At 39.8% G+C, this 18,714-nt stretch overlaps 1 protein-coding gene across 7 annotated transcripts; it reads right to left on the reverse strand.

Moving 5' to 3' along the window:
- Window positions 1–4,236: 4,236 nt before the first annotated feature.
- LOC104961193 (coiled-coil domain-containing protein 158) lies at window positions 4,237–18,709 on the reverse strand. Of its 7 annotated transcripts, none has more exons than XM_010789434.1 (23): window positions 18,266–18,675; window positions 18,092–18,149; window positions 16,656–16,804; window positions 16,141–16,310; window positions 15,923–16,032; window positions 15,536–15,845; window positions 15,374–15,429; window positions 15,158–15,268; window positions 14,936–15,017; window positions 14,647–14,742; window positions 14,154–14,306; window positions 13,818–14,042; window positions 13,500–13,668; window positions 12,392–12,544; window positions 11,934–12,046; window positions 10,142–10,300; window positions 9,538–9,630; window positions 9,001–9,111; window positions 8,460–8,587; window positions 7,654–7,716; window positions 7,389–7,456; window positions 7,144–7,286; window positions 4,237–4,994 (listed from the first exon to the last, which is right to left on the reverse strand). In XM_010789434.1, exons 1-22 carry the CDS (start codon window positions 18,393–18,395, stop codon window positions 7,192–7,194), a joined length of 2,802 nt encoding a protein of 933 aa, XP_010787736.1. In that variant the 5' UTR covers window positions 18,396–18,675; the 3' UTR covers window positions 4,237–4,994; window positions 7,144–7,191. The 7 variants fall into 7 exon arrangements, 6 of the variants coding, with proteins under 6 accessions (XP_010787736.1, XP_010787737.1, XP_010787734.1 ...); XR_800073.1 differs by lacking the exon at window positions 4,237–4,994 and adding an exon at window positions 6,307–6,419 and having other exon boundaries at window positions 6,679–7,286; window positions 18,266–18,674; XM_010789435.1 differs by lacking the exon at window positions 4,237–4,994 and adding an exon at window positions 6,307–6,419 and having other exon boundaries at window positions 8,460–8,584.
- Window positions 18,710–18,714: the final 5 nt, after the last annotated feature.

Here is an 18,714-nt window from a genome sequence, read left to right on the forward strand (position 1 = left end):
GGGTGGGCGACTAGCCACGCGTCCGACGCCACCACGAGTGTGTGTGTGTGTGTGTGTGTGTGTGTGTGTGTGTGTGTGTGTGTGTGTGTGTCCTTTTGTATTGTAATGGTTACTCTATGTGATGTTGCTCGAAATAGAAAATGCTGAATGTTACAGAATAACAGAATATATAAATGGTGGCCGTTTATCCAGGGTAATAGTTCTTAGTGCACTTTAGTCTGCAAGGAGATTTCTTTCTGAGTCATTTCCAAAAGATCAGAAAGTCTTGAGGCATTCAAATCATTCACAGCGTCCAAATCGACATTGCATCCAGAGTCCACTACCGACTTGGTGAACATAATTATGTTAACATGTTATCCCGCTGACATGGTATCACACGGTCGAACACTTTTATCAATGTACGCTTGAGTTTTCCCATACAAAATGATGCCCAAGGCCAAGTGGCTCTAACTATGAGTTGGTTACCAATTTGTATTAGATTTGTGTACTACATAATTTTTTTGGGGTGACTGAATTCAAATATATTTGTCTAAGTCCTTGGATGGACTTTTTTTAATTCAATTATTATTTTAATCGTATTTGTGAATGTTTTAATTAGTTTGTGACTGAGTTGTCTTACATATGTAATTGGTTCTCAGATCTCTCTTGTGTTTCAGATCTTGATCTCAATGAGACCTCCTCAAACAATCATACAAACAAACGGTCAATGTGCAAGAGAAACCAGAACATGTCATTTCTACAGTCTTCAGGTATCTAAATGACAGTTCAGAGAGTTTCTGACTTACTTTCCTCCCCAGTAGAGTTTAGTCGTGATGACCAAGCTGGATCGCCTGAGAGAGTGCGGAGACGGATAGAGAAAGACAGAAGAAGAGAAGCAGCAGAATGAGTGATACATCAAGCATTGTGCTTACTCAGTGTAATCTTATATCGTCCTTGCCAGCACATTTTATGTGTTAACCTCCTGCAGTGCTGATCTTGCTCTCTGCTGAGTTTAGTTAAAACCAAAATCAGCTGTTCCCACTTTGTCAATGAGGTGAATGAATTTGAAGTCTAAAGCAAGAAGCCAGAAGGGGAGACAAAGGTTCACAGTGTAGACATTTAAAAGAGTTGACCTGAGACTCAATGTAATTAATCTGTAAGTGTGCTATTAAAGGTAGAGTAGGTAAGAATAGAGAAACCAGCTCGAGTGCGCTAGAATTTGAAAGTACGCAGCCTCAGCTGCTGTGCGCAGTTCTCCGCTCAGTTCTCCGCGCACCCCCCGCGGGACGTGCATGTCCCCTCGCTCTGAGTGTTCTCTTGAGGTGTCTTCACTTATGTGAAACCCTTTATATATACAGTCTATGTGTGAAACCCGTGCCTATTGCCAAGCACTGATGTTATATCTTTATATTTAAGGCCAAGCTCAAAGTAAAATTGATGAACCACTCCATTGTTGTGGTTTCTATGTTGCCGTAGCAGCCGAACTGACCAGGAAGTAGAGCTAAATGAAAGGTTTTGCGAGATCTCGCAAAACATTATTATTATTATTATTTTTAAATATTTGTTTTCTCCTTCTCCATGTCCCCTAGGCCCTAGGGGGCTACGTAGCATGGTGCTGTGGTTCAGGCTGGAATGAACTAAACTGCATATGATTTAACAAGGAGAGCCCCCTAGTGCTCAGATACGTCAACAATGAGGAATTTTGAATTATTTGTTTATGATTCTAACTTTTATAAATGCTCCGTACCGTACGGGAGAGGATTAGGGCCACATTAATTATTTTGTAAAGTACTCCAGGCTTGTGCACTCATACTGTAGGCTAAAATTAAGTAGCAGCTAACTATGTAGCCCAATATAGGCCACCTGTCACATGACAACAGCTGTAACCACATTGTTAAACGCCACTAATATCACCACTCATACTTACTAATTTTTAAGTCTGCACACGGACTACAAGTAAATCATCAGTTTAAGGTTAATGTATATTCCTTTAAGAAGATATGTTAGATATTACTTCGATTATAAACACAGACCCGGAAAGACTGCATTTACTTAACTGTGAAACGATTATGAACTGAAGAAATACAAAAAATACCATACCCGTAGGCTTTCCCGCAGTTGTTGCCATAGTTACCACGTATCAAGCGAAACACTCGGAACAAGTCAGAAAAACATTAATTTGTATTTTGAAGCCTTTGTCCTTTATTCATCTATCTATGATCTATGACAACTATAAGGAGTGATGGAAACAGAACGCACGCGGCCAATGTTCCCATGGTGAGTTAATTTATTTGTTTTACCAGAGTAGTCACTACATCTTGGCGAAGAAAAATCAGGAGTCGTTTATTTGGGAATTTCAATGAAGACCGTAGACAAGTAAACGTCCTGACTCCTGTATTCAAAATGTAACTCATGTAAAGTATTAAAGTATAAGCATCAAAATGCAAGTTACATCCTGCTTAAAAACCCATTTAAGAAAATAATATATTATTGGATTGGATTGGTATTATTATTATTATTGATGGATTCATGTGTTCAGCACTTTAAAAAGTACATTCTAAAGAAAAAAGTTAAGAAAATAACCTCAAAATTACATTTCAGTAATAGTAATGTTGAAACGATATTTAGGTATCTCTGTGTCTTTATTACTTTACTGTTCAGTGTGTTTATATAACAATGTGATGGAGAACAGTTATAGCTACTATCTGTTTGCTCACCCTAACTGAACCAAAAATGAGGATGGACGAAAAGATTGCAATGAGGGGAGGGGAGAAATACTTCAAATTCAAAGGAGGAGGCAAAGGGAGAGGCAGAAACAGATGAGACACATTTATCACAGTATAAAACTGAAGGCAAGTGAAAACTGCTGGTTAAAATGATCACTGAACAGCTGTGTGTTTTCATGTCAACGGGCAGTAGAATTATGTATTCCTCTACAGTACTAAAGTTCTTTAGAAATCATTTGAGTGTTTTGCATGATCAATCCACAATCTATTTTGTACAATTGTGTACTCTTTTACTGCTGTCCAAAACATAAGCATAGCTGAAGTTCTGTATAATATCTGTGGTATGATAAAAAACCTCAAACTTCAGAAAATAAATCTGAAAACACATTTCATCACAAACTGGTGAGAACAGGTAAAAGGGAATTGCACGACTATTGCTTTCTTTCAGGATAACACGTGACCTGAGTTCAAACTGTCCTGTGAAACTGCAAAATATAATATCTGTAGGAACTACAGTAGTCTTCTCTGTACAAGTTAACAAAGATTAACATTAAATCTGCGTTTGAGGTTCTATCTATTGGATCCTGACAGAATAGATCCAATTAATGAAACAACATGAAGAGATGACACGTCAAAGTAGCCTTGCTATCAGGCCCTCGATAGAGGATATAAATTGTCTTATCTTCTCCTCTTCTGTAAGAGATGCAAGAATGATCATCAGTCATGTACTGGCTGGGTGTCCAACTGGCGAAACATGAAGGAGGATATAAAAAGACAGCTCACAGAGCAACTTTCATGTGGTTAAAATAGAGACGCACTTCCTGCTCAAACAAGGAAAAATGATCTGCTCAATGCAAAGTAAAACAAAAAACTCTTTCAGAATCTTCTGAGGTGCAGTCAGATATGTTTGTTCCTTTGTTTGATCCATTATGTTCATTTTAACAGAAATTACAACTGTGATGATAAGCAGCAACTCATAATCTTACTGTGTGAATATGTTCATTAAGAAATCAATAGTCAACTCCAAATTTGTTTGCAACTTGTATAAGTGGTTTCAACTGATATGTAATTTTTTTTAACTGCTTTATAAGATTAATACAGTCCTTAACTTTTTGTGAATCCTTAGGTACAAGGAGAGGTTGGAGACCAAGTATCTTAAAGCCCCAGCAAACAAGATTTCCTTGGTCGGCAGTTGTTGCCGTTTTGTCAACATGAGACTCGATGACTTCAGTGAGTGCTCGTCAGATTTATCCAGGAACCAGAGAGGTGTCTCATCGGTTATTTTCCAGCGTGACACTTCAAACAACAACTCCAGTCAAAAGCATATACAGGGCCTCTCTAAAGAATACACTTGCTTTTCAAAGCAGATGATCCAAAGATTCGCAGAGATTATGTGGCTGCTGTGGAGGAGAAACTCAAACAGCATCCTTTGGCGATGTTCCCGCACTATAGAGATCACATGACCCCAGAGGTGAGTGGACACAAAATCAGTCTGGACTACCAACCTGTTTGTCACGATCTGTCTGTTTTATTTTGTCCTGTCTAGATCTGTCTTTGTTTTCCTGCTTTAGTTTGAAAAGTGTTCACCCCCCCCGTCTTGTCTGTTGCTTCCTGTCATTTGTTCCCTCCTGCTTGATTACCTGATCACTGTTATGTGTCAGCACAAGGAGGCCTGTGTTAAAAGAGCTCAAACATACAGGGTATCTTCATTTCTCTCCAGTTATTCGATAAGGTGGTATCCGTTTTGGACCCAGACATAGGCGAATGCAGTGCCTCTGCACTTCCTACGCCTACAGGAGACCATGCAGAGGACGAAGGCGAAGAAAGCTGTCCAGTGCCAAGGAAGGATGAAGGGAAAAGAGTAAAACAGGGGGCTTCTGCTGATAAAATGCAATTATTATTTGATTCATGGTATCAGTATCATCTTAATTATTTTGATAAATGAACTGGAAAAGAAACAACTGTATGCTCTAATAAGGCTACACACTGTATGCTATAATAAGGCTACACACTGTATGCTATAATAAGGCTACACACTGTATGCTATAATAAGGCTACACACTGTATGCTATAATAAGGCTGCACATGTCAATCATTTTAAAGCAGCCCTGATGTCCAACATGAAAGTCACAGAAACCCTTATATCCTACAAATGAATGGGAATGGTTCCAAGAAAGGCCGGACGGGCAAACTATATCAACTCAGCAAACACAAGGACATGAAAGCAGCCACCACCATATTCAGCAGATGGTTTGCCTCTCCCGTAAGTTTCCACAGACACTACAGTACCTAAGGAAAGGATAACATAAATCGTACTGTTTTATCAGACTTTACACAAGAACCAGTATATTGTTAAAGAAATGATAAAACACATTTTCACTTTTGCAGGAAGAGACCAATATTACTGAATCTGCAGTACACCGAGACACTCTTTCACCACGATTCCCTGTTCAAGCGGAGGGCAGCAACAATTACTAAGGTCAATAATTACATTCTATCCAGGCCACAAACTGAGGGGACATGTTTAAAGCAGCAGAGCCAAACAGAGAACACAAACGGTAAAGTTAAGAAAATCTTAGAAACCCACAACGTCGGAAATACCTCCCCACTGCAGTTTAAGTTCCTTCCATCAGGATCCAAACATTAGCCAATACGAGCAGATACACATTCTCTATCAAACTATTTTTTAAAGTGCGTGTAGCATCAGCACATCAACAACCATGCTTGTTTGCCCTTCCTTTCTTTCTTTTTTGCTAAATGTTGTACTTCCCTTTATTCACCTTTTACTCTTGTAATCATAATCTGACTGTGAATGTCTTTTTTATCTTTGTCTGTTTGTTTCCCTGTCTTTATTGCTACGGCGGCAGAGCCAATAGTCCCTCAGGGACAATAAAGGATTTGAACACCAACAAAGAGTAGCAAAATATTATTTCTAAATCGCTTCTGATTTAGAAGATGTACAGTGAAGACCCTGTTGGGCCCAGACACAGGAAGCGATGTGGAACAGTTGGTTTGTTGACAGAATGAGGACCAGAAACAGATGTATGTAACCTTAGCTGTGAGGAGTTACGTAATGCACAATGGACCAAGGCTAAAAGGCAAGACTTTACATTTAAAGGGGGGGGGGGTTCTGTGTATGGAGTGCTCAAAGCACTTCTATAGAAATGCTCTTCAAAACCACACAGTAAAAAAGGAGCAAAAGAAGAAGTGTGTCAGTGCTCAAGGAAACATGACCACTTCTGCTTATGCAAGTGGAGGTTTTATGTTTAACGGGTGACTAAAATGACTAACAGCCAATATGCACTCAGTGGACACTTCATTAGGAACACCTGCAGCTAGGGCATACATCCTGCCTTGACAAATTTGATCATGTTCAGTTTGTCGACATTATCATATCATATATTTTGACCATTATGTATTTATTATTGAGGTCCTATATTCAATTGCATTGTATTGATCTGTGTTTCTAATTGTCTGCCCACTCCTGTAGCAAAGACCCAACGCGTCTCAATACGATTTAGTCCAGTCTAACACCACCTTTAACTTAATGTTAAAACATATAATAAACATTTATCATAAAACTAGACACACACATCAATTGTAAAATCAAAACAAACTTTATTTCAGCAATAAATTAGAAAAAACATCTGAGTGAATCTTTTGACAACTTCATCTAGGGAGCCTTAAAAAAAAAAGCAGTACAAGGGGAGCTCCCTGAAAGACAAAACATTTTAATTGAATTAATTCTGAGAAATGTGATGTTTTTGATCAAACAACATTAACACAATTTTATGAAATGTTTGTGAGGCGCTGAAGGACAGGTGTAACAATGTAATGTGACATTTTTGAATTGCTATAGTTGATCCAATATCAGAGAATGTCTCTGAGTCCTATAATTCGTTTTTGGTCCATTGTATTAAATAATTGACTTTTGTGTCATTGTTGTTCAGTAATGCAGTGTTTTTCAACTCACCGTTTTTGCTTTCTTTTGACCACCACTCATATTACTCTCTTCATCTAGGTTATCCTTTTGTCCAGGGCCCAGTTCGGAGTCTTTTTCCTTTTCAAATATTTATCCATCACTGTACGTCTTGTCACGGACACCTCTCGTGCGCATCACTAAATCTCTTGTCTTAAATGAACAAGGTAATTATTGCGCTACTGCCACTCACTGGGCAGGTCAGTACATGGAAGAGTATTTCATTACTTCGCTAGTCACTACATTGCAGGAACACACGCACAACCATGGCAAATTATTAGCAGTAACTAAATAATATTTATATAATATATATAAGTTGGATAATTTCCCACGGCACACCTGACGATCTCTCTCTCACGGCACAGTGGTTGAAAATCACTGCAGTAAAGATACAGTATCTGGAAGAATTTCCCAACGACTCAGTCAGTAAATATATGATTCACATTATTAGCAACTCACTGATAAGAGCCTGAGGGCCGATGTGAACACAGTCTATGGTTGTCACTGTCAGCTGTTCGGGTCAGAGGTCAGCAGAGCGTGGACGGGCGACCTGCGGCCCAGTGAGAGCAGCTGTGGGAAGGAAGAGTAGCTCGCTGCAGACGCTGTGTTTCCAATGACATAAAGAAGAGAAAACAGGAAATAACAAGAGTATTTGTATGACATCAATTATTAACATATTTGCAGGTTAGTAGACAAAAACTCACTCTCCTTGAAGGATTTGCTGTTGATTTTTTTCCTGTTGAGCTCAGCTGCAATCAGGAAAAGTGGCTCGCTGTACCCAGTAAATGCACAAACAGACACATATTACACAGCCTGTAGCACTTTGTGGTGCTTTGCATGTTGCATGAAGGGTAAAAGGTCACGTGGGAAGATAGTGTGAGCTTCTCTTATCCTCAAGACAAGTCGTAATCATGACATATAAACAAAAAAGACGACACTGAGGTGGTAAGGTGTGGGTGCGCTTTCTACCTGCCGCAGGTTTTTCTTCTCAATCTGGAGCCGACCTTTACTTCTTCCTCCTTGTCAATGTTGCTGTGGGTGCAGAAGAATAATTAAGCATAAGTAAGACACATTCCAGGAGTCCACAACATATCTTATGACCCAAATTAAGTTTGAACTATACTACGTCGGAGGTATACGCTTTTATCTTGTCCACGATTAAGCTTATTTGGAGAGCAGTAGGCCGTTAGGTCCCAATGGTTGTGGACCCGAAATACGATTTCTCTTTAATCTTTTAGTACCTAAGAAATATCCTAATAGGTCTCAGTAGAAGCAGCACATACCTCTGGAAGACTTTCTCGCTACAAATAAAGAAAAATAATTACAAACCCTCCATCTATCCTCCTCCTTATCAACACAATCAACTCTATAGATTAATGGAGAAAAATAAATTCCACTTCTTTCAAAAGAATAAGGAGATACAAAATGGGAAAATGGGATTGTTCTAATCATTTAAACACAACTCTCTCTTCTTTTTTCAAAACTTTTTTGTATTCATCATGATCGGTGCCTTTTTTCCTTTAAATTCATTAATTGTTAATTGTGCGTAATGTAAAAAAAAACTAGACAGGGTCAACAGCCTGTATGATCTACAGTAGTACAGTAAAAGCCGTGAAAGTGTGGGTAACGAATCCACTCAAGTATACAGCCCCCCTCCTCCCCAACTCTAAATGACTTCCTGTTCACTTAGTAGCATCACATGATTTTCAGATGTGACCTAAGCTAGCCTAAGAACCAAGCTAATCCTTGCAGTGTGGGAACGGAGCCAGGCGTACAATGTGGTTCTGTGCACTTTCTCCGGCGCAGACCTCCTCCTGTTATCGGTGTGTGGTCTGTGCTTCCCTGAAACCGCTCCTCGAAGCCCTCTGACCAGAGACCTGAGCTCTGGGGAGGGGCTTTCCTGCTGGAGGACAGAAAGACAATGTCAACCCAGTGCAGTTGTGATGTCTATATTACAAAAAGCTGGTCTGATAAGCTTGTATTTCAAACAGAGGAAAGAGCGGATAAAGCATTTCTGTGACAATTAGCAAGAAGTTCATTTATTCTGAAGTCAGTAGTAATATATACAACTGAATGACAGTTTAGGACAAAACCACAAATAGTAATAGGTGCTTTTTTTTTAGATGATTAATATTGAGGTTTTATTGCCTGGCCACAGGAATGTGATGGTTTGCATGTTTTTGATTTAAAGGTTGAGCAGATGGATGTGCTGAGCTTGTGTCTGTGCAGCCAAATAAACAATGAATCACACATTCACTGGATGGGCTGGAACAGTTAGGGATAGGCAGGCAAGATATAAGAAGTTCCTGAGTGTACCGTGATCTGGGCGTTGGAGGCATGCTGGGAGCAGGGTGGAGCAGGGATTGCAGATGGGGAGTCCAGGACAGGTGGATGCACATTCAGAGCTGTGTTTTGACCTTGGAACTCCTATTGAAAAGATAACATTGGTTATAAGGAGCTCAGATGTAATGAAGCTCTTAGAGTAAGTCTGATTAGGTCAAACAGATTGTTGTGCTTTTATTTAGGTCTTAATGTGTGTATATGTATAAATGTGTCTTTGATTGTATATATATATATATATATATATATATATAGGTATATACATATTTGCATAGTGCATACATATTTTTATATATATTTGTTTTTGTATTGTGTGGGAAACGGTATTTCAATCCCTCTGTCTGTACACACAAACTGAAAGATTGACAATAAAGTTGACTTTGACATGTATGATGAAAAGAAAACAGCACAACATTCGATAAAAGTATGCTTTTTACAAATATAGACATACTTTGTATAAGTGGAAATGCCCTACTCCTTCTCACAAAGACATTTGTCTGTAAACAGCCCTACCTTCAAGTCCAGGGCATGTCGGAGTTTCAGACGGAAATAGTCCTGCTCCTGCAGCTGGATGAAATCTTGACAGTCTGCAAAGCTTTCTGACAACTTCGGAAAGATACAGAGCACATGTAACAGTGATAGTCACAAACAGAGCCAGAACAGGACAGATAAGGTTCTTTATTTACCCGATAACACAAACTAACATTTCATTTTTTGAGTGAAATGATAACTGTGACAAAAATTGATAGTTAAAAAAAGTTCTTCAGATTGTGTCATATTATCATTAAGCTGGTTATCAGCCCATTTTAAAACCTTCTATAAAAAATATTTGAGTATTGTATGCTTTAAGTAAATAGCAGACAGTAAATAGGTGATAGTAAATTAGTGGAAAATAGGGTGGGGAATTGAATGCAAGAAAACTCAACTAAGTATGTTTTAGCTACTTATCTGCACTTAGAACTGGAAGCCACAAACAGATCTTTGTTGAAGAATGGCACATGTGTAACTTTCACCTGTAACTTTCAACATATATTTCAGGTGTGTGTGTAACCATCCTATCACAGCAGAGGATTTGGTGGTAATGTAATCACAAAGGGAAAGTGTAGATGAGCCCCACCTTGGTAAGGATGGTCTCCAGCTGGCCGATCCGCTCCCTCAGCTGGTTATCTTTGGAGCGAAGGGCCTCCTGCTCAATGCCAAGTTGTTTCTTCTCCTCCCTGACCAAGGTTAGCTCCTGGAGCTGCTGCTGGTTCTCCAGGCTCTGGTAGTGCTTCTCCTGGACACCATTGGGAGGAGAGTAAACAAATTATCTTGGCATGTCAAAAATGAGTTTTATCATGTTTTTGGGAAAGAGTTGTCTGCGTAGAAGATTTGGTGTCCAATAAATAAAACCAGAACTATAAAAAATATGCTCAAAAGACTTGACTTTTCTTTGTTTCTAAAATACATTCACAAATAAAAAATGTATTTAACTTGATCAGAGAAGAATAAGTGAATAATCAATAGAAGTGCTGAACATTAAGGCCCAAATCCAAACCACAGCCTACCCACTCCCACTCCATGGCGGGGTGACACTTGCAGTTTAAGTAGGCTCCCTTCTTTCAGAATGAGAGGGTAAATACAGCAACAAGCAAGAAGAGGAAACAGGAAATTCCGTAACTTTTCATAACAATGGTTTCAAATCATCAATAACAAATAATAACTAATGTCAGGGAATAATTCTGTATACATGTTTACCTTTTGCCCTCTGACGCATATGCCCAACCTTGGGCAGCCGCTATCTCCCTTAAGGGGGGGCTGCCCAAGCATTTTGTTGTTGTTACCAGTTTATGACCGGGCAACTTCGGTCAGAGATAGTTATTGTTGTGGGACACCTGGAACACATCCTTCTCGGGGTGTAGATGNCACACAAACACACACACACCACACACACACACACAACCACAACAACACAACACACACACCACACCACACCACACACAACACACACACACACAACACACACACACACACACACACACACACACACACCACACACACACACCAACACAGACACTACTTTGTGAAGAATGTGTATAAGGCACGTTTGTAATAATGACTAGTGAGGGGAGGAGCGTTTTGTCTCGTCTGGTAATTATAGCTGTGGTTGTCTAACAATTATCATAAAAAAAAATTTTAACAAAAAATATCCTAGGTATAGGGCACAGAGATCAGATGTTTTTTTGACATTTACACACGATGTGTTCAAAACATATAGATTTGCGCCTGAAAACGTGTGTGATGCGTCGAGTCTTGAATCTAAGAATTTTGTTTGGCTCAAGGGTTGTTTGTTCTGGTAATTTTTTACAAAACTCAGATTACGAATCAAGACAGCCCCTTTGAAGACTTCGCTACCTCAGGTCCTGAGGTCTCTCTGTGCTCCTGGTCTGTGCCTCGAAACCTTACCGTTTGGGACTGCCAAAGAAATGCTCGAGGAGGCCGGGCCTCTTAGGTGCTTCTGTACAGTGGCCCGGTGCTCAACTGGTGTGCAACTCTACGTGAGTTTAAGACTTCTTGGGAGGAGCATCAGGGAAGGTCAAAATTGATCAAGTCTCCATTATTATGGTTGTTAAGAAGTTATTCTATCACTGATTTGTCGACTCCTGTAGACTTAGTGTAAACAACAGGCGGAATAACCGAGCCCAGTAGGATCATGCAGTATTATCTAAAGTAAAGCAGACGTGTCGATCACACACACACACACACACACACACACACACACACACACACACACACAGCGTTGAGTCGGTCAGGTAGTGCAGCAGGTGAAGTCAGGTGCCATGCAGACTCGCTGTTAGAGGGCTCCATAACCCACTACCACTCAGGTAGGTTGTAGGGGGCGGTTTGGAATTGGGCCCTAAGTGTTTTACCTGGTACAGCTTGTCCATTATCTCCTCCATATGCTTGATTTTGCTCTGCAGGGAGTCGACCTGCTGTCTCCGGGCGGTGATCTCTTTCTGCATGTCCAGGGCTACTTGGAGGCCTACAGTGGAGACAAACCCAGAGGACAGAAGGAGAGCGGGGAAGTGATCAAGCTAGGTAGGAAGTACATCATGCACATATACTCTCAGAACATATAATCAATCACAGAACTTTAATTTTGGCCATGTGTTAGTAGTTACAGGATTATACCTCAGAGTGGAATAGCACAGAGAAGGTTATATAATAATGTTGCAATTTAATCAAATACTTAATTAAATGTTTTGTGCAATAATTAGAGTGTTATCTCGTTACTTCATCACAGACGGAGGTAAATCAGAGGATGTTTCTTCTTTATACATGAGATCTTTTAATTAAGTCTCAGATTAAATGATGTCATGTATCTAACCGTGTCCCTCGGCTCCTTCCAGCGTCCTCAGGGTGCTCCCGACCTGGTCCCGCTCGTCCCGGGCTTTCCGGAGCTGACTCTGAAGCTTCAGCACCGCGCCCTCCTGCTCCCCACTCCTGCAGCTGTGGAGCTGCTGCAGCTCCATGTGCTCCTCTGAAACCAAGCCCGCACAAACACACAAATCACATCCACTGAGAGAAATCCACTTTAACACACACAATGATAGAAGGGCTTGGTTGACAGTGAAAACATACCAAACATGGTTCTTTGTTTTTTTTAACACAGCAGGACAAGAGGACCATTTGATTTGGCAGAAAACTGTGAGAGCTGAAGTCTCTCTAGAAACAGCCCTATGTAATTCCTGATCAATGAAAATGTGTGGTAACACTAGACTGCAATCCAGATGTAACATTCATATATTAAAGTCCACATGAAATATAATACCGTGATAGTATTTTACCATCCAGGATGACTACCAATTAACAATGTCATTTTAAAAAGGTGAAAACTAATAATGTTATTATCTTCTGTACAATATATCGTAGTTCGAAAATAAGTTTGATAAAAGGTCAAGTTCCAGATCCAGATTTTATTACAATTAAAGATGGAGCTTTATTTGAGTACTTATAATAACAAAAAATAATGTTATGCGTATGTCTGATAAAAACTTTGTTGGCTATATGAGTAAATAACATTAATGTCCAAAGCATGTTAGACAAAAGCCTCACACTTGGATAACGCACAATGTATAGTCAATTCATAAACTGAAACAGACAAGCGAGGTTTACATTTTCTTTGAACTGTAAATGTAGATTCTGTTGCAATATGACCTTTATATGTGAGTTTATTTAAGGCTGTATGCATACATGTATTTAATTTTTAAAAACTGCTGGGACACTTTATGTATTGTATAACTTGCTGATCGGTTTACCTGCATGTCAGTTTGTTCACGATGTGACCGAACAATCCCAGGAAGACATGTAAGCTGCATGTATGAAAACTATTCATTTATTAATTTAGAGGGAAATTAAGTTATATTTCTTATCTAAATGATGGATATTGATCTTGTTTGTGGTTGATGATACTCATTTAGTAAAGCTCAACTCACGAGTGAGGCTGAGTAACTGCATGCGCAGCAGCTCCAGCTGGATGTTGAGCTGCTTTTTCTCAAGACTTTCCTCCTGGACACGCTGCCTTTGTTCAGCCACAGAGGCCTGTAGCTGCCGCCGCTCGTGCTCTGCAGCAGCATCGGCTGACTTTTGCCAGTCTAACTCTGCCTAAATAAGCATATAGAAAGGAGGAGAGACAGAGAGCGTCAGGTAAGTTATGAAGTTTGGTGGGGGAAGGCTTGATAAGATGTGATAAGGAAAAGCTTCCTTAAGAGATCTCATCATATTTGAATAAAGTTTCCCTCCTCTCTCCTGACCCTGAGCTGCTGAGTCTCCATCTTGTGCAGGTTGTGGAGGTTGAGCTGGTTGCTGAGGAGGCTGTTCTCCTGGTGAAGGTTGTGGATAGTGCGGCCGTGCTGCACTGTCATCTGTATGCTGCTCTCTATCATCTTCTCCCTGTCAATCAGCTTCAGCCTCAGTGTCTCTCCTTCAGCCTGCAGGGCCTGGCCTCTGCTTTGGGCCTCCTCCAACCTGACAAGATGCTGGAGAAATAAAGTTTCAGATGAATGAGACTACAAATTAGGCACAGGTTACCAGATCATTTTGTAAAAACCATATGGACTCATAATGCTTGATCTCCTCTAGAACATTACGAGCTGTGCTTCTTGCTGTCTGAGCTGGAGGTCTTTGTGTTTCTCCTCCAGGAGTTTCTGGGATGTCCTCCCCTCCTCCCCGGCCGCCTCCAGCTGTCCTCTCAGGGCCTCCACCTCCTCCTGGAGCTCCCACTGCTGCTGCAAACCACACCTCTGTACAGGATGAAGCAGGAGACATAGTGGGACGATTGTAAACGACCAAAAACAATAATCTTTTGACAGTGGGAAGAAATATGATCTCACAGAAAGGGAGAGAAACTGGCTTGAAATGTCATCTTATTTCCCGTTATTCCAAATTACTGAGGGCTTTCTTCAGTTCTAAAGTTGTACAATAAAATATTTAATTTACAATATTCTAAGTGTTTTTGATGGTGGGAAGTTCACCTGACGCCTGCACTTTAAAGTGTTTTCTTCAATGAACACAACACAGGTATCTGTATTAGGACTTTCAGTTTTATAACAATAGAAAAGAGATAGAATGCTAACAAATCACCTTCAGTTGGCCAAGCTGTAAAGATCGCTCTCTCTCACTCTGGGCGTCCATCAGCTGCGACTGAGCCTGAATGAGCTGCTGCTCCAGACTACAAATCTACAATGTCACAAATCAAATTTCATTTTAGTTTTCATTCTGGTATAGGAGGTAGAATCAGTGCTACTTTTCCATATTGTCTAATCTCCAAACCAAGGTGGATCCATATGGCTGGTTAATAATAACTTGTATCAGCCTCATTATCTCTTTGCGTAAATTATTGCTCATCATCTTACTGTACATTCTTCCTTACCTGATCTTTGTGGCTGCAGACGGCTGACTCCAGGTCACTGATCTGACCCTGGTGCAGTGATGTCTGTCTCTCTGCAAGTTTCCTGGGTAAAGAAGGTATGTATTATTTATTTGACGCAAATACATTAATTCAGAAAATGTATCATTGTCTGATCATTTATTTAAATAGAATGAAAACGTCACTGATAAAACAGCCACAAAAGGATTCTGGAAAGATACTTACTTTAGCAGCTCTAACTTGACATTCAGGCTGATGCTGTTGTTTTTTGATGAGGTCAGTTTGTCAGTCAACAGCGCCATCTCCTGGCCAAGACTAGATATCAGGCCTTCCATTCTAGGGCAGAGAAATGTGAACAATGCGGTCACATTCTATTTATAAAATACAATGCTACTCTATTCTCTTTCTCAATCCATACACTGCAGTGCTCCTTTAAATTACCTTTCTCTTTGCTTATTTACTCCACTGCGTCCCTCACTCCCCAGATGGTTAATTGACTGCCAATAACAGAAGAAAATATATTTCAGACATAATAGGAGACAATATGTGAGTCGAAACATAAAGTAAACTGAGCGTGACCTGTAGAGGACTTCTATTACTTACCAAAAAAAGTCTTTCCTGTAGCTCCTCTGTCTCATCATTAAAAATCTCAGTAAACCGAGCAGCCGGTGTTGAACTTGTATGGAAGTTAGGACTGCTGATTGCATTGTCCCCACGTTGTGTCTCCTGATATAACAGTGAGTACATCTGCTCTACATTTTGTTCCAATGCCTCTACTTTTCTGTTAAGTGCCAACGTCTCATCTTCTGTCTCAAGTAGCTCTTGGTCCTTGGCCCTTTTGATGTTTTGGATCTCTTCCAACATGAACAGCATCTTTTCCATCTGACCAACGTGTGTCCTTGAATCCTTCAATCTACAAATAAAAAGGTCTATGGGTCAAAGCAATTTAAACACTTATTTAGAGGAGTAAAACTTGATCAGTGTCTTTACCTGATGTCAGACAGGCCGTCCTTCTCCTTCTGGACTTTGTTCAACTTAGTCTGCAGGTTCACGATGGCTTTGTCAAACCTGAATGTCTCTTGTTCTGGTTCCTCATGCGTCTGTGTTTGAGAGGGTCAAATAATACATGATACAGGGAAAGCAGTACCAATAATGAATTCAGACCACATCAAACAATTAGGACTCATGGCTGAAAGAAAATGATGAACCTTGTTGAGCTGCAGGTCAGACAGCTGTTGAAGAGAATTATCTATTGTATTTTCCAACACCTTCTTTCCAGGAGAGCTGAAATCTGTTTGGTTTAAAATATCCAGATCACAGACCAGTGGCTGAATCACTGCCTGTTGCTGAGTTGAAAGAATAGAGGAACCTCCATCGTCTGCCAAAAAATCAAAAGATGTTTAAAATAAACACTGTGTATGTTGTGAAAGTTAAGGGCTGGTAAAACATGCGTTTGTGATTCAACAGGTAGATGTGCTGGGCTCTTGGCTTATGTTTCATACTTTTTTTTATAAATACTATGCTCTCAAATGTTTTTTACCCACACATTTGTATATCTAGTAGGAGGATTTATATTTTAGATGAACCTCCAGCTTTACCAAATGTAGTGGTTTCTATTGTGTTGTGTTGTGAAATAAATAAGCCCTTGCTTAACACATTATTTGTTCATCTTTTTGGCTGCTGACACATAAGCAAAATGTTGTGTGACGCTGCAAGCACTCACATTCATTAAACCTGTAGTTGTGGTTGCTCCTTCCTGGTGAGCTGTGGATGCCATATGTGCAGCCAAATCTCTCCAAAGTTTCTTTAGTTGTGGTTTCCACCTCTTCCTGAAGCCTCTGGGTTTCTTTGGTGCGCCTTTCAAGCTCCTCACTGTAAAACAAACAAATCAGAGTTTATAAAGCCCAATATCACAAAACATATTTGTTGCAGTGGACTTTACAGATTGACAAACAGTGTCTTTTAACAGTGTTAAAAGATAAATAAAATTACAAGAATTCTTTTTTTAAAAACTAGATAGAACGTGAAATACAAATACAATTGATAAATAATAAAATTAGATAAAATACAATAAAACTATCCAATGTAAGACTCAGGAGGAAAAACATAGGGTCATCTTAGACTTCTCTAACTATAGGCTTTATTAAAAAGGAGGGTCTTCAACACACTCTTAACATTTTGGACACTGTCTGCCTCCCTAATAAAAACAGGAAGTTGGTTCCAGAGAAAGGGAGTTGAACACTCTGACTCCTGATCAGGTTTGGCGGACTCTGGGGACCACTAACAGACCTGCACTCTTGGGGCATAGGGCCCTAGAGAGGACTTAAATATATCATTAATCAGGATATATGGAGAATATTACTCGTAGTGATGCCATACCACTGTGGAAACTTCTTTTAAACGTCAACAAGACAAAAATAAGAAAGACTTCTCAAGGTCAGGTCAGGGTTACAGTATTATTAGTAAAGTGAGAGGTTATTAAAGTGTAACATCACCCTAGGTCTGAGCCCTGTGCTCTATGCCATCTGTGCCACCTCTGGCGAGACGAGGTTAACATTATTTTTGTATACAATTATTTGTACATACAACTATTTTTATATACAACTCTCAGGACATAGTTCCCAACCTGTTGAGCGAGCATTTGTTTTGCAAGGGTCAGGGCTTATTTAAAACAGTAAATGGTTTGTTGATCCGATTTCAAAAAGCAATCTTATAAAAATTGGTAAGATAAAATCAATGTTCACACCAGCACTTTCTCTTTTAATACATAACATATCTTTATTTCACAGCTCAGGAACAACAGTAACTCTTTAATGAAATATCACTTGAGTCATCACTTGGTTTTAGTGTTATTTACAGTAAATGCTTCAATGCAGATTTATTTTTGTTAACTTTAAATTATTTGTTTTATTTTTATTTTTGACTACATGTTATGGCGCATTTGTTGTGAGTGACTGTCTTTGAATGACTTGATATCAAGTTAGAAATAGGAGTGTTTACCCTTTGATTGCATGATTTGTAGATCGAATATTAAGACATTACTATTATTATACTAAAGCAGTGGCTGCTCATGAGTTGGTATTGAGGTTAACATAAAATAGGCTGATGGCTACAAAACAGGAGCTATTTTTAGTCATGCATTTAGGCACAATGGTCTACCTCAGTTCATCCAGATTCAAGCTGTTAAATCTCAGCCGACGAGTGGCGTCACGGGTCTCTGTAGAGGAAGTTAAACAAATTACTTTAGGACTAGAACTATTCATGACAAGTTCACAAAATTGGAGGTTTAGCAAGTAAGCCAACACTGGCTTTAGCTTGTTTATTGTAACTTACCAGCTGTTCCGGATGGGTTAACGCCTTGTACAACTTTAGCGCCATTGTTGCAAGAAAGTCGAATACTCTGAGGGTCGGGGGACTGAAACCCTGATGACATCTCTTTTAACAATCTCCTCAAAGCTAACATCAACAGCTAGCTAGACAGTGAGTTATCGTTAAGCTATGTTCCATCACCATGGAAACTACATCAGTGGCTAACTACTAGCTAGCTTTATGCTATTGATAATTTGCTGTATCGTGTTGGCGTTAAACCCAAACGTAGTTAACATTGTTTGGCTGTCTATGTTAGTCTTGTATTCCGTTAGGTTAACCTGAAGCTGAAATGATTAGCAAAAGTAACGTTAGCGCCGACACTTTGAAACATACCGTCAACATCCGCTCCCCCCCGCCCTCCCCCCGTTGTGACGAAAACGTGCACCGGAAAGGCGTTTCCAGCTATGGATGAT

This window comes from Notothenia coriiceps, unplaced genomic scaffold (assembly GCF_000735185.1).
Source record: "Notothenia coriiceps isolate Sejong01 unplaced genomic scaffold, NC01 NC01_scaffold00032827, whole genome shotgun sequence".
Lineage (NCBI taxonomy): Eukaryota > Metazoa > Chordata > Actinopteri > Perciformes > Nototheniidae > Notothenia > Notothenia coriiceps.

Excerpts from the sequence above, each read along its gene's own strand:
- LOC104961193 (XM_010789434.1), bottom strand. The coding sequence starts at position 18,395 with ATGTTAGCTTTGAGGAGATTGTTAAAAGAGATGTCATCAGGGTTTCAG. Across the intron at positions 9,631-10,141 it reads TGGAGACCATCCTTACCAAG|TTGTCAGAAAGCTTTGCAGA; the intron begins GTGGGGCTCATC and ends ATCTTTCCGAAG. Across the intron at positions 7,457-7,653 it reads AGAAGAAAAACCTGCGGCAG|CGAGCCACTTTTCCTGATTG; the intron begins GTAGAAAGCGCA and ends TACTGGGTACAG.